Source organism: Amaranthus tricolor, chromosome 13, assembly GCF_026212465.1.
Source record: "Amaranthus tricolor cultivar Red isolate AtriRed21 chromosome 13, ASM2621246v1, whole genome shotgun sequence".
NCBI classification, from domain to species: Eukaryota; Viridiplantae; Streptophyta; class Magnoliopsida; order Caryophyllales; family Amaranthaceae; genus Amaranthus; species Amaranthus tricolor.
Genome location: NC_080059.1, coordinates 8,018,532 through 8,034,516, shown reverse-complemented (window position 1 = coordinate 8,034,516; position 15,985 = coordinate 8,018,532). Strand labels below are relative to the sequence as shown.

The following is a 15,985-nucleotide window of genomic DNA, read 5'->3' as shown; positions in this document are numbered from 1 at the left end:
GATTCTTGCATGCATCTTCAATATATTTTCCTTGCGTGATAATATTATACGAGCTAGGTTGAATATGATTTGCTATTTAAATACTGTTAAGTTTGTGTTACAAGTGAAAATCAGTTGTAAAGATGGTAGAGATTGAGTTCTGATATCGCGAGAGTAGAATGTTGGATTATATGAGATGGAATGGGAATGAGTCCCTTATTGATGAGATATTAAGTTGGATGTTACTGTGACTCAACTGGATTGGTACCCCAGTTGGTTTAGTTCCCGGAGGCATGGATCATCTATATATGGTCGTTGTACGGGGGTATGATCATACTTTGCCATTGGGCGCCGGCATGGCCGTCACCGCCCTTGGCTGAGGTGTTGCCATGTGGGTCTTGCAAACCCCAATATGGTGGCCTGTAGTCACAAAAGATGATACGTGGAATTAAGGAAGAAATAGAAAATGGTGAAGGCATTGAGAAGTGCACAGAAGTGAGGAATGGTTGGAGTAGATTTTTATACATTGGAGTGTCTTTCTTCCCTCGTTTTGTTGAATTGATTGTTGGTTGCATATATAACTTGTTGCTAGATACTGACGTGTACTGCTTGTTTCCTTGTTGACGGCTTGTCTCTGATGGCCCTGCTATGACACGTTTGGTCTATGACTTTACGTTGAGCAGCAGGGGCGTCGTAGATAGGTCTTGCAGGTTTTGGAGTTTCCTTGCATTGCATATGGGGGGGGGGGATCGAGTGAGAACCTTGACGCGTGCCCTGTTCGAACCATTTTTGACGCTACATGTGATTTCGAATTGAAAGTGTGTATGTTTTGGTTGAGGCATGAGTCCTCCTTTTGATGTAATTCGTTCCGCTGCAAAGAGTTATATCGTTTTATATTTTGTTATAGTATCTTGAATGGCTTGTACAGTGGATTATCTTTTTGCTTGGAAAACCCAAGCGTTTACATGGGAACCACGATCCATGCTTAGCATGTCGACAGAGGTCTTGGCGATGACCTTTCCGCCGTGATTCTGTTACGAGGCCATTGATGCCTCTTCATTATGATGATTTATCGTTTGTCTAAATCTTCGTCGCGTCAAATTTCAAGGCAGATGCTGCCAAAATTTTTACTCACCTTTTTAAAGTTAATAATTAAAGTTTAACTAAATTCTTTTCTTTTTTCTTTTATGTAACACCCGAATTTCCTCCCGTCCTTTACAGTTTTGGTTTCGTTAAGGGGTCGGAAATTCTGGGGTGTTACAGTTATTTGTTCATCAAGATACTTCATCTTGTGATATCAGAGTTTGAGAATTGTTTCTTAGACTCTAATCTTACTTTCATCTCATTTAATTCCTTGATCTCACCAATTTAGTTACCCAAAATTAACTAATGAGTAATATTTTATTCAAAAAAATTTGGAATATGAAATACTGAAATGTATGATTATCTCTATTAATTTTAAAAATATAACTCTTAAAATTTTATTACATTTTACTTTTTCTCATTATCTGAGGTATTTATTTAATTCTTAATATCTTTAATTATACATGATAAAAATTATAAAAAAGTTAATATTATTAACTCTTGCAATTAAACGAACGAATAAATTATAAATTAAGAATAATATACAAATTAGAATCAATTAATGAAATATATCCAGAGGACAATTGTTGCATAAGTATAAAGTTACTAAAGAGTGTATGTGTATCAAGTCGATATGAGCTCACTCAACTTGACATGTTGATGTGCCAAATCATGTTGGATTTCATGTCAACTCAAGTCATTATTTCAAGTTTATTGAAATATTCTGGTGGGAGAACATTTCTTGAAAAGACGATTTTAAATAAAGAGATTATTTTTTATAATATAAAATTAAATGAACTATTTAACCTATAACTCTCGATGAGACCATCTCGTACAATAATTCGTAATTTTTTTTTCTAGGGTATTATTTGTGAAGTTTCTTACTAAGTCGTACGCTCAATCTGAACCCTTATGCTCATATTGCCTGTATAGTGAGGATAGATCAAGGAGGAAGAGGATAGCCAACAAGGCAACAATAGTGATAAATAAAAATAAAAAATAAAAAAGATATTCCAACACGAGTATAAAAAAATATTTGCAATTAGAAATTTATCTTGGACCTTGGACTCAAGGATCTAGAGCCGATCCAACCGCAATTTAAAGGTCTGAATTTACCTATTTTGAACCCTAAAAATTTGTGTTGGAGTTGAGTTCATAATCTTAAAGTTTGAGTTTACATCCCACATTTAAGACACATATCCAACTCAGATGACCATTTTACATTTATTTTATAAAAACCAAGAGTAATTCCTAAAAACCTAATTTCCTTACCATTCAACCTATTCCTTCTTCGAGTCTTCAACCATTTTGCGGCATATCCTGTTATCGAATAGTTAAAATTTATTTTAATTCTCTTAAATAAAAAAGCCATATTCCTAAAAACCTAATTCTTTTACAACTAGCCCATATCTCATATTTTTGGTTGTTCGATTAATGAAAATATATTAAAAAATCATTATTAGTCATAAATGTATTATAGTTTTATACAAAGGGATGAAAATTGCATAAGATACTTTGTTATGATTTTTTTAGAAAAAAACAAAAACATAGTTGTAAGAATATTTTGTATCAAAAAGGATTTAAAGAAATTTTTTTTTCAGTAAATAAATTCTTATCAAAAAGGATCAATATACCATTTTAAAAACTTTAACAAAAAGAAAAAATTGCAAAGTAACAAAAATATAGTAAATGGCAATAAAAAAAAAAGTAACATGATTAGAAAAGTTTGAAAATAGTATATCAAGTCAGAATAATCGGATTTGAATATTGGTTGGATTTCAGCGTTTTTTTTGAATTTTTCAAGTTGAGTCAATTTTAAATACGGGTCAAAACTTTCTTAAGACTACCTGCCAGTTTTTGTTCGGTTTTCAAATCAATTTTAAGTAGGATAAAAATTTTACTAATTACATGCAAGTTTTCCCAACTTGCCCAAATAAAAATGATAGAAAATCTCTAACAATCACCTCTAAATAGAATTGAAGGCAATCTCTTATGTCTTGTTTGGATTGATAAATGAAAAATCAAAAAAATTAAAGGCAATCTCTAGCAATTTTGCATATAAGGACTTAAAAAGAACGGTTTTCAAAGAGATTATGTTTCTTAATTTTATTAATTATTATAAAAAAAACAATTATTCTTGTAAGAGACCGTCTCTTAAAGAGACGACCTCAAAATAAGAAGTCCAAATCTTCAATTCTCTATATTTTGTATTAATTGGGCTATTTAGCCCATATATAGTACATCTCTCGGAAATACTGTCTCACACAATAATTTGAGTATAGAAAATAAGTCTTAATAGAAAAATAACATCGTGATCATTTTTTCTTTTCCTTTCCCTCCGCTTTCGTGAAAAAAAAAAGACTCCCTCATTATTTGCTCCCTCCCCTCTCTTTTCTTCCTTAATTTTTGATCTAGACTACAGGTATTCATTCAGATTATCGGGTCAATTTTGATTCGGGTGTTACAAGTCGGTTAAATCTGGTCTTGTGTCGACATTGATCTTTACATTATTTTAAATTCATTTTTAAGTCGGGTTAAATCAGGTTCGGTGTCAAGATCGAATAAATATCGGGTCATCAAGTATGTTTTAAACACCTCTAATCCAAACAAATTGTTAAAAATGCAGAGAATATGTTCATAATATGGCAAGTACTTCACCCATTAGAAGCCCAATTTCAAGATAAGTATACTTCTGATATCCCTTTAAAGAGTAGGAAAAAGCCAGGCAAATGGATATCTTCAAAAGATTAGATGGGTTGTAATTTGTAAAGGATCATTGTCCATGGAGTTCATGCCAAACAAAAATTTAATATTTGAGTGTATCTTTTGTAGGGATAATCAGCCTCTAATTTCCAACCAAAATTAATTTGGTGAAACGAAACCTTAGTAACAGCACACTTTAGAAACCTTCAATCCAGAAATTATTTCACTTGTTAATTTTAGAATGTCCGAATCTTCACAAATCCTACAAATACTTTGGTCATGGAACGGTACTTTGGCCGCTATAGCACAATGATTCTACCATTATATTGGATCACAAATCCGAAACCAAAAATGCTAGTGAAGCTATAGCGAATCGGCTAACTAGACCAGAGATATAAGACACTACGATTCCAGATAAAGGATCTGCACACACTAGCACAAATGATATTCTTTAAGGATTAAAAATGGTACAAGGTGCCTACCTTCCTCATGGTCGATACCAAAAAAGATCGTAGTATCTAAGACCTTCAAGAAGAGGAATTCCAAATCAAAGACAAAATTCATGTGCAAATTGAGATCAAGATTGTAATGTGTTGCCCCTCTTCACACTGTTTTGCTGCACAAACAAGTATTTGGGATTGTCTTAGTCATACTTAAACTGATGTTCAGAGATTTAAAACTATCAAAATAACAGAAGTTACAATAAGATCACTCTCAAGCTTTCTTGAGCTTGAATCATCACACAATTGTTTCAGCAATTACCTAGTTTGCCTAAGTGCGACGCTTATCATCGTCTTCTTCGTCATCATCAGAGTCTCCACTTTCACGGAAACGTGGGTTTTTCTCCTGCAAATGCAAGAGACAAAGGCAGGCATCAAAATGACATCTTTTGCATATTAGCACACTCAACAGAAAAAGAGACTGTGGTTTACCCCCTCTGCCTTTTAATGGCAAAAAAGCCAGATGTAGCTGTTTATTTTTACAACTCGAGATTGTATAATAAGGCTTCTACTTCTATGTTGATCAAGCCATTGCAGAAGAAAAAAACTAGAAAATAGGCAAAGTTTAAAGGAAACACAAAACTCACAGGTCTAGATTCATGATCAGTCTTTCTACGTTGTTCATGCTCATTTCTCTTTGGCATATCAACAGAAAGATGACGATCATCCTCACGATGTCGCTTTCGATGAAAATCTTTCATTACAGAAGATAAAACAATTTAGTGATATTAAATAAACAAAGATGCAGTGTGAAAGATACTTAGGCGGGAGCTACCTCTGCCATGCCGATAAGAGCCACCATGACCATGGTTCCTTTCATGTCTACCATCTGCATATTCATTATTTAATTGCCCCATGAGTGATACTCACCACATCATTCACCATATGAAGACAAACATTAATAGCAAGACCAATCATGTAATAGCCATGTGTTATTGTTGAACTTTATAAAATTTTAAGCCTTTATTTGACTCCTTTGATTCCGTGCATTGTGGAATCAAACACAAATACACAGAGGATGCAAGATATCCTGACAAAAAAAGGGATCAAGGAACTTACAGCGGGATGGCATAGCTGGCTGAAAAGCTCCCAGAGATCCAGAAGCATAATCTACAAGTGTCCTTGGAGCCTCAAGCTCTCTCTGGACCAATTTTCCATAACCACCTCTTCGTTAAACTTGTCAAGGAAACAAAACTAATTTTCACCACATGACAGATCAGCTACCATCTAAAGCGTATTATTTTACTACAGTCAATCTTCTCTTAATAAGAATATAAAACTTGTATAAATTTACACCAGTAAGCTGGATTGGTAAAAAGCACACACAAATAGGGTTAAGGGCCTTACGGCCACAAAAACCCAAGCATTATCTGCACCAAGAGAGAGGGTAGACTTTAAAATGCATTGCAGTCGTTAGTGCCTGGTGTAATATATTTCAAACACTATCAGAGGTCAGAGCTAATCTTCCTCTAATAAATGCAGCATTTGGCTTGATAATGTTAAGGAATACTAAACAAAAAGTAACAAGCAATGTTAAACAAATTCTTCAATGTTAAGTGCATTTAAAGAAGTCTCAGTTTTTAATATTGTTGTGTCCAGCATTATAGTACAAGATATATAGTTCTTCGGTTTCAAATTATGATTTACTATAGTAACATGGCTCATTTATTATCTGCTCATGTTTACTATCAAGGGTCAATTGGAACAACCTCTTTCATATTACAAGGATAAGGTTGCGTACATTCAAGTATCCAACAGCCCCACAAGATCTGAACAACACAGAAACAATTACCAAACTTCTCCATGAGCCAATAAGGATAAATATTTACTGGTTCCAGATTCCCCAAGCTAATCCTTTCCTTTCTCAATATTCCATTCCCCTTAAAACATTTTTCGGTATCAATAAATCGCCTAGCATAAACCCAAAAAATGAATAGAATTCGTTGTCATAAAGTAAAAACTTGAAAAAGGATATCAGGATCATAATCAGTACGATATTCATCACGCACCTGCAAAAATGGGCAATATAAGCATAACCAGAAAACAAGGCCTGAAGTCCTGAACTACATGGAGAAACTAAATGAAAGTGAACAACATACCTGACCACCACTTCGACCGCGTCCCCATTGTCTGCCCTCTTGGAAACCCCAGTCAAAGTCCACACGAATAGGGCGATCATCAAGAATTGTCCCACTTATATATTTTACTGCATCCTCAGTGTCTTCTCTAGAGTAGTATCTAACATAATGACCGACAAAAAAGATCAATCAGTTCAAATTTTATGCAAATAACAAATCACAAACTTATGCCAAGTAATATTTGAAACCAAAAGTTGATATTCAGATACAAGTACATAATGAGAGATTTCAAAAGCACGGTGATTTAAGAGCAAGAAGAAAAAGGGGTTGGAAAAAAAAAAGATAACTTTCATCTTTGGGAAACATGTCATACAATCTGCTTGTGTCAAAGAATAACTAGTACAGATTACAAAATCTACAATACATTTAAAGCAAACAACTATGAAGAGATGTGGTCAGTGGTCCTTACAATACAAAACAAAATCCACAAGGGGTTTTTGAATTCTTATCCAAACCCATGATAATCTTTTTTAACTCTCCTACTCGAGAAAATAGCTCATAAACTTGCTCTTCTGTTGTATAGAAAGACATGTTTCCAACATAAACAGTTGTTGAGTTCTTTAGTGCTTCCTCAAATTCTTCTTGATTCCCAAGAAATCTCCTATCTCTATAAGCTGAGAGCTTATTTAGATCCTACGATGCAAATAATTAGTATAAAAAGGTCACAGAACATTAAAGACCAACAAATGTACAACTTTATAAACCATAAATTCAAGAGAAAATAACGACGCAGGGCAACACCAACGCTTTGCAATTATAAGATCAAAAAGTTCAAGTTAAATGATTGTTCAAGGTTAGTTCCAACCGATAGTATTTACCATGTATCAACAAAATTATTCATCGCCCAATTAGTAGCATAGCTGTATCTTATAGATACCAATAATCTCTTCATATACAAATATTAGACTAAAGGGAAATCAGTTCAGCAAGATAACAATGAAACAGAATATCTGTTCTAAAATGATATGCGTGTAATTAGAGGTGTTCATTCGGTTGATCGGGTCGGTTTCGGACGGGTGTTATTCGGTTCGGTTGCATTTCAAATCGGTTATTTTTCGGCTGTGTGTTACAACGGGTCACACGCGGGTCGAGTCGGTTAGTCACGGTTCGGTTGGAGATCGGTTATTCAAGCTATCGGGTTAGCATCAGTTCGGTGTCGGTTGAAGTTCGTGTCGAGTGTCAATCGGTCTCGGGTTGTCATCGATTACTAATTGGTTCGGTTTTTTCGGGTACAGATCGGGTTCGAGCTTTATTTTTCGAGTAGTTATCGGTTACGGACAACTATCGATCGGGTCAATATCGAAATAAGTTAATAGTCGGGTTTTTAATTGATGTATGCTCATTTTATGGCAAATCAATTTATTTCAATTAGTTTATATATATATATATATATATATATATATATATATATATATATATATATATATATATATATATATATATATGAGACTTTTATTTAATAATGCATCATGTTGCTACTTTTGATAATTGGTTGAATATTAAAACTCAATAATCGAAACTCGATTTGTTTGAATGAATAAGAATAATCTAAACTATCTCGTAGGCTATTAGTTACGTACTTAGACTTATTAGCGTTATTGACTTATTGTCTTATTGAGTACTCTAAAGTATAAACTAATAGTCTCTTCAATTCAGAGTAATTATCTCGATTTCTTTTTAGGCTTGTAATTAACCTATTAGAAATTTAGAATATATTACTAGAGGAGAATTTATGCAAATTCCAAATGAGACATTTGTTTTTTAATTAGAGGGAGTATAAGCTATTAGAATATATATTACTCTATTACACTAATAATCGATTGTATTTCTAAGTTTGATAATTGAAACTTATTATATATAATAAAGTGAATTAGATTAATAGTAATCATAACCATTTTATATGATATTATGTATTTATACTTATTAGTGACCATGAATACTTTAAAATAATAAATCTATTACACTAATAATTGATCGTATATTCGTATGTAATTTAAAGCTTAATAATGTTTGGAACTATATCTATTGGAGTGAATAAAACTAATACAAACTATCTTATAGAGTTATACTTATAGAGTTATAGTTATAGACTTATAGACTATCATTGACATTTGACTGTTAACTCAATGTTATTACTTATTACTATTAGTTATTAGTTATTATTGATCTTAAATACTCTAAACTCTAAAGTAATTTATAGGCTATTATTAATAATCGATCGTAGATTCGTAATTCAAAGTTCACTTATCATAATTCGATCTATTATAGATTATAGTAAATGAAACTAGTGTAGTACTCCACCTTTTTTGTTACTTTGAATTAAATAGCCTAAATTATGTAATTTGACCAAATTCAATAATAAAAATATTTAATATTTGATATAAAATATTTATATTACTCAAATAAATTATTTTAGATATAATCATATAATTGTCCAATTTGATGATAAAATGTTATTGGTTATATTGATAGCACACGGATAACGGGTTTAAGCCGTTGGATTTATAATGGTAATATCTTATCAGTGGTCAAGATTGTGCCACGTCGCCGGATAAAGAAGGGATTTGGTTCTTTTCCTCATCCTGAAAGTGAATCCTGAATTCCTGATACAATACTTCATTTCCCAAATCCCGCTCGACTAAACCCTAACCCAACTCTCTCTTCTTCATCCTCTCACTGAAACCGGCGGCCCTCTTTCAATCCCATCCGTTCTCCTCCAATCCGGCTGGTAGAACACGTTCATCTCCGGCAGTTTACACTTCACACTCTCACGGCCCAAATACCCAACAATCTTAAGGCAGTCGAAGAAACCCTAGTTTCTTCACCTTCACCGTCATAGCCGCACACACTGATTGAGTTTTGCTTTGAGTAAATTGATGAGGAGGCTGTGAACTTGATTAAATTTGGTGAAGGAAGGTAAGGGCTTATGCTATTGTCTTTGAAAGTTATATTCATTGGGGTCATTTTTTACTTTCTTGGCATGCTTGAAGTCTGTATTTATGAAGATTTAGTTCAATTGTCTTTTGTATGCAACCTTATCTGCTTTGGAAGGAGCCCCATCATGTAATTGAAGTCTGTATTTATGAAAGTTTAATTTCTGTATGCAATTCTCTTCTGTATGCAATCTAATCTGTATTGAACTTGTGTTCTTTCTTTTATTTTCTCCATAGAAGTGCCTTTTTGTTTTGCAGTGTGAATTGTAGTTGTTATTCTTAATGGTAAGTACACACTTAGACATAGTTGATAGTTATGTATATCTTTATTCAGAATCATTTGTGTATAATGATGATGATGTCTGAGATTGGTTTTAGTTGGTTAGGTTCACATAAGGATATAAACACTCAAATAAAATCTTAGATAGTAATGGATACTTCTAATAAGGATAACTGTGAATCTGTGATATAAATTCATAGAAAGGGGATTTGATATTATACTCTTAAAATGTATCTGACGTATATCTTGTGGCTTATTTCTAAAACTGACCTAAGGACTTGAAATTTACCCAACCAAATATGTTGCTAATTATGAATAACATTGCAAGCTTCTTCCATGTACATGAACTTACTTTTTCCATATTATTACTTTTTAGGTTTTAGTCTGAATGTTTGATTATGCTTATGGGTTTTGAATTTCTTCTGGGTTTCATCTTGATGGGTTGAATTGCTTGTGAAAATATGCAAAACAATGGATGCTGAGGGAATGATCAATGTTTAGGATTGTACCTACGATTAGTTCGTATTTTCTTGGCTTTTTTGTGTTGCAATTCTTTAGATTCATCTACGATTGTACCTTTGTATATTACTTGTTTGATATATGGAGTATGAATGTAATTTGAGTGAGTACAGCAACGCATTACAAAGGGCAGTTGCAATCATAATTTATTCTGTGGCATGGGTATGAGTTAAGATTATTTGTAAACTTACAGTGTTAAACTTACTTTTTCCATATTATTATAGCTTGGTTGAACAAACATTGTTTGTTGTTGCTGCACAGACCTGCTGAGCTGCTGCTGACTCTTGCTCTTTCGAGGTTGCTCATTCAGCCCACATCTACTAATACTAGTTAATAGCTGCAATTTTTTGTTCATGTAATTTTTTCATGTAATTTTTTTTTCGTTCTTTATGTAAATTGTTTTTGAATATTATTGACTAAATTTTTTCTTTGTCACTCATTTTTAATAGCTTATTCATATATTTAAATTTTTGGTGGATGTATAAGTGATGGATGTAAATTTTTGGGGTTAAAAACTTAATATTTATATATTTAAATTTGGTGGATGTATAAGTGATGAATGTAAATTTTTGGGGCTTAAAGCTTGAAGAATTGGTGGAATCTTATTGGTTTATAGTTGATTTGCTAAAATATTTATATATAAACTTGTTTACAATCTTTCAATATTAGAAATTAGTTTTCAAATATTCAAAAAATCATAATTAGAAAACTGAAATTGGATTCGGATTTATAACAGTTCGATTAAGAATCGGTTCGGGTTGGTATCAGTTCGGGTTAAAAACAGTTCGATTAATAATCAATTTGGGTTTGTACCAGTTCGGGTTAAAAACAGTTCGATCTTAATCGGTTTTAGTCAGGTTGCATTCGGTTACGTGCATACTTCGGGTCGGATTTGAATATGGTCGATCATTGTTCAGTTCGGGTAACATCGGTTAAGGTTTATATGTCGGTTATAAAATTCGGTTGCAGTTCAAGTTCAATTTTGGCCTTTTCGGTTATTAAACGGTTCGAGTGAAGTATCGGTTCGGGTAATTGCGGTTCGGTAAACCTAAAAAACTTACATTTTTTCAGGTCGGGTAATTATCGGTTCCGAGTCGGATTTTCGGGTCGGGTTTGTTTTGAACAGCTCTACGTGTAATAAACCATTTCTACCATAAGAATTAGAACAAATTTCAGAATTAAGTATGTTAGAACTAACTCTAGTGAAGATAAAAAGCAAGTTCAAAAATGATAAAACTTTTTGCTTAATAAGCATGAAGTACTGCTTATCAAGAAACAAGTACATTGAAATTTGCATTCCTGAAGGCGTTTTCAAGGCCTATCAAAGAAAAATATTTTGTGATTGATATAGTCATCTAAAATAGATATTGGAAATGCTCCCTAGCCCGAGTAACTTAGAAACTATCCAAACCTTATTGAGATCAAAAATAACTTTTTTATTACCGCACAAGGAATAAAAATGAGGCCGTTCTGTTACATAACGGTATGAGCTTACAGTTCCACAAAACCCCATTACGTAAATTGTGATTCAAGTTCATAGAGTAACCGCCATTATAGTTGTTATTCTCAAATACTAGCCATTATAATCCTTTTTTAACATGCATAAGGTTCTAAAAGGTTTACTATCAGCTTTAATTTAAATATTGTTCTTAAAACCTTGTGAATATTTTAAAATTAACAGTTCACATTGCAAAGTGTGACGCAACACATCCGTGATTTTGATTCTAACACCGCAAATTGTTTCTCAATTATTTAAATCATATTAAACAATAACATATTGGGTGGAGGGTCTCACCTTGAACAAAGAAGCCATTTATGACCACCAATAAAACAAGAAGAATTGAAAAGGTTCCTCTTTTAAATAATTAATCCCTGCAAATATAGCAAAGTTAGTAACTTTGTAAAAGGAATACATTGCCTCTACCATTTTAATGATAATGGGCTTAAAAACTTATCGTATTTCTATTTCTTATGTTACCTTTAAAATCATGGAAACCTTAGGATTTCAATTGGAATTCCCTCAGGTCTCCAAATATTTACCATATCCATGCTAAAAGATACTTACACAAACCCCCAATGTAAGAAAATGCTTTTAATTGGCAGCAACTACAACAATCTCAAATAAATATGAAACGAAAATGCTGAATATGAGGGATCCAAAAGGTAAGTTTTGATTTCAGTAATAAGAGGTCAACCTTTGAGAGGTCAGAGCTCTGCTTGGAAACGGAAGGTAAAATAAGTTCCAAAATGACTATTCCTAATGCCCTTATTCCTATGTTTCATACCCTATTTAACAACACATAGGCAGCAGTATTGTAATGAAATGTACAATACTGAAATTCCCTTCCAACATAATTTGCATATGCTTTGCCTCACCAGCACTAGTATTGCAACTCTCACACCATTGATTTTCCCCACTCTTCTCTCATCTTACATAGGTGTATTTCATATTTCAAGTAGCTTGGAAAGGAATAGAGCAGACAAGCATCAATCTCAACAGCTTCACAACAAATAAGACATGTAAAGTAAACCATTTTTTGTGCAATCCCTCCTATCTCAAAGATAACTAGATGTGATGGGAGCTAAAGAACAATAAAAGAAAATGATCTCCTGTGCACAAATTTTATGAATTATAGTTCCAATTAATCCTATTAACTAGGCATGCTACCGAGTGGTTGAGAATGAACTATAATATAGGTCACTCCAGGCACTGATCTTTCTCTTCCTTTTGTTGGGGGGAGAGGTCTTCCATATTACTGAGTACACAACAATATGGATACTCATTTTAATTTTCCGAAAATCATAGAGAAAAAGAATGCCAATCAGATAAGAAGTCCACTTGTCATTACTATCTAATAAAGACAAGTATCCTATTTTTAAACTAGAAATACGTAAGTTATCCAACAAAATGAATCCCAAAGGTAAAGGTAGTTGACCCACATCTGACAGCAAATTAGCAACACTTAAACCGACATTATATTGTCCCAATGCCATCAAATGGCTCTCATGGTCTCACTCTCACTTAAGTTCTCATAGCCAAGGAAGGTTCCTGGGTTTTAGCTTCTTCACAGTTCACACACACAGGCTAGCCTACTGTCATGGTGCTAGAGCAAAGACCCTTAGCGTCTTAAGGCGCCTCACACGTTTTAAAACTATGCTTCACAAATGTAAGTACACATGATTTAACTAGTTATGTTATTCTAGACTATAGACTACTACAATTTGAAAACAAAGAACTATATGTTCTACTCCAATCTCCGTCAACAATATACATAATTAGCAAGAGTTGGAACAACCTTAAACACCATCGAGTCATAACATAATTAGAAGGGCCAATAGTAATGCATTTGACGAGAAAATCAACTCCTTCCTTAGTTCTTTTACTCTTCTACTCATATGTCTAGACTCCAGAGTAATTTTCACAGTTCAAGAAAATCTAGGAGAGAGTAATATCACTTCTTAAAATTGTTCAGTAATCCATATTTTAAGTGAGTGATGGTACTGAGATCCATAAGGACAAAACAATACATCTTGAATATGACTTGCCAAACAGGACAGAAAGCAATGCAAATCAGAAATATTGTTCAAACATACTTCATGGTGATCACTAAATTCATCAATAAACAACGAAGAATAAAATAAACTAGACAGAAAATAAAATACTTTTTATGAAGTCTACATAAAAGCAAGTCCAATTCACACTATTAACCAAACAGCCAACAAATATGCAACTAAAGCACAATAACTATCAATACACTAGGGAATTAGAATTTTTGAGGACATAATGTGGATATCTAATTCAATATCATCACTCAATATGAAGCCCGGTTTATCTCACAAAGTAATAAAATGCGAAGCAAGGGCACATAACTAAGGGTAGAATGGCCGGCATTCAATAGAAAGGAAAAAGCTAAATACTAGAAATTATAATGTGCTATATAGATGATTATGATTATTCTGCAGATCAATGCATTCTTCTATCTCTTATTAAATTGCATGAAGAAGATATCACCAAATGTACTTGATAGAGTATAACATTTTTAGTTTAGTTGGTTGCTTGACATAGTATCCGAGCCAGCATGGCATAAGAGTCACGGTCTCACATGTCACGGTTTTGAATCACATCCACTCCTCATTTCAAGTGGAATATTCAACACCATATAAGAGGATGGAATTTGTTGTATCCACACTTTTAACTCCAAAAGGCTCTCAAGGGGCATGATAGAATATATAACATATCTTAGAAGTCTCAACATTCGGTTGAATTGGTTCCTTGACACTACTAAACATTACAAACTCTCAGAATTTCCAAGTGCTAGCAAAACTTCAATCTACCCCCAAATTCCATCCTTTCTTACAAGATTTTTTGTCAAGTAACAAAATTTACCTTCATCAAAAAATTGAATCAAAAGCAGTACCTTGTTACTCAAAAATCCAAGCTCAGATATCAAACATATAATCTGAAGCCAATAACAGAGATTTCTAAAAATTTAAGGTTGCAAATTGGGCAGTGTACACACTAAAACCCTAATTTGAGGAATAAATAGCCGGACCCGAAAAAATGTGGATCAAATATATATCTTAATTCACAAAGGGAAAATTGTTGAAAACTACCTACAAAAACATCAATTTTATGAAAAACTACCTAGAACAATTTTTTTGTCAAACTGTATCTAAAAAATTTATTTTGTTTGTCAGAAGGTACATCACCGTTAAAGGACGCCATTATTATGAGAGTGTTCGAAAATCAAGCCTTCAACATAAACAGTAAATCAAATTTTCGAAACAAATCAAAACTTACCTGAGGAAAGAAGATTAATAGAATGGAAAGAGGATGGAGTTCATGACAGCTTTGGGAAGATTGAAGAACAGCGAGTTTCTTTTCTCTAATTGATTTGAGGAAAGTGGTTATTTGGAACCCTCGTGCTATATTCTAACTTTTGTATTTATTTATTTTTTTAAAAAAAAATTGAAAAGCTAACGGAAATTCAACAATTTGTTAGTAGTTATCTTTTCATAAATAAAATAAATTTTTTAGTTATTTTTTTTGACAAAAAAAAATTTATTCTAAATAGCTTACTGGCTGAAGAGCTAGATGATTTGCATAGGATGGAAGAAGCTTACTGGCACCTACACTCAAGAGTGAATGAATTGAAAGATGGAGATAAAAACACAAAATACTTCCATCATAAAGCCAGCTCGAGAAAGAGAAGAAACTTGATTCATGGCCTTACTGATGAAGAGGGTTGCTGGAAATCCTCAAAGGTTGATATCTAGAGACTGGTCATTACCTACTTCGAAAGCATCTTTGCCACCAGTTTCCCCCTCGGGTTTTGCTGAAGCTCTTGAAGTATGAATGCGCTACTGGATGTAGAACCAACTCGTGAAGAAGTCTGCGATGCTTTATTCCAAATGCACCCGACAAAAGCCTTAGGTATTGATGGTTTTCATGCACTTTTCTTTCAGAAATTTTGGGATATTTTCGACATTGCTGTTGTTTCTCTTGTTAAAAATTAGTGGAGAGGGAATGTTGATTTAAAACCTATTAATAAAACTTGTATTTCCCTTATCCCCAAATGTAATGACCCAAAAGTTTTGTCGAATTTTTGCCCTATTAGCTGTTGCAATGTTATATACAAGATTATTTCTAAAGTCATGGCTAATAAAATGAAGGGGTTTCTAGGGATATTATCTCTGTGAATCAAAGTGCTTTCGTTCCTAAGAGGTTAATCACAGATAATGCACTATTAGCTTTTGAAGCTTTCCATGCAATGAAGAGATGGGGTAATGGGGGGAATGCCACATTCGCTTTAAAGCTTGACATGAGTAAAGCCTATGATAGAGTGGAAT

General features: G+C 33.2%; 1 protein-coding gene across 6 annotated transcripts; it reads right to left on the bottom strand.

Annotated features, from left to right (window-relative positions):
- Positions 1–2,085: 2,085 nt before the first annotated feature.
- Positions 2,086–15,649, bottom strand: LOC130798706 (nuclear cap-binding protein subunit 2-like). 6 transcript variants are annotated; one of them, XR_009039100.1, is made up of 11 exons: positions 14,937–15,649; positions 11,931–12,007; positions 6,813–7,036; positions 6,365–6,503; positions 6,241–6,274; positions 5,325–5,435; positions 5,041–5,094; positions 4,853–4,959; positions 4,528–4,611; positions 4,248–4,381; positions 2,086–2,382 (listed from the first exon to the last, which is right to left on the bottom strand). XR_009039100.1 is itself a non-coding variant. In XM_057661808.1 (10 exons), the coding sequence occupies exons 2-9, from the start codon at positions 11,946–11,948 to the stop codon at positions 4,537–4,539; spliced, it is 762 nt and encodes a 253-aa protein (XP_057517791.1). In that variant the 5' UTR covers positions 11,949–12,007; positions 14,937–15,649; the 3' UTR covers positions 3,971–4,381; positions 4,528–4,536. The 6 variants fall into 6 exon arrangements, 3 of the variants coding, with proteins under 3 accessions (XP_057517791.1, XP_057517792.1, XP_057517793.1); XR_009039101.1 differs by having other exon boundaries at positions 15,370–15,649; XR_009039102.1 differs by having other exon boundaries at positions 15,427–15,649.
- Positions 15,650–15,985: the final 336 nt, after the last annotated feature.

Excerpts from the sequence above, each read along its gene's own strand:
- LOC130798706 (XM_057661808.1), bottom strand. Across the intron at positions 6,275-6,364 it reads GCGGTCGAAGTGGTGGTCAG|GTGCGTGATGAATATCGTAC; the intron begins GTATGTTGTTCA and ends CCATTTTTGCAG. Across the intron at positions 4,612-4,852 it reads CTGATCATGAATCTAGACCT|GAGAAAAACCCACGTTTCCG; the intron begins GTGAGTTTTGTG and ends TTGCATTTGCAG.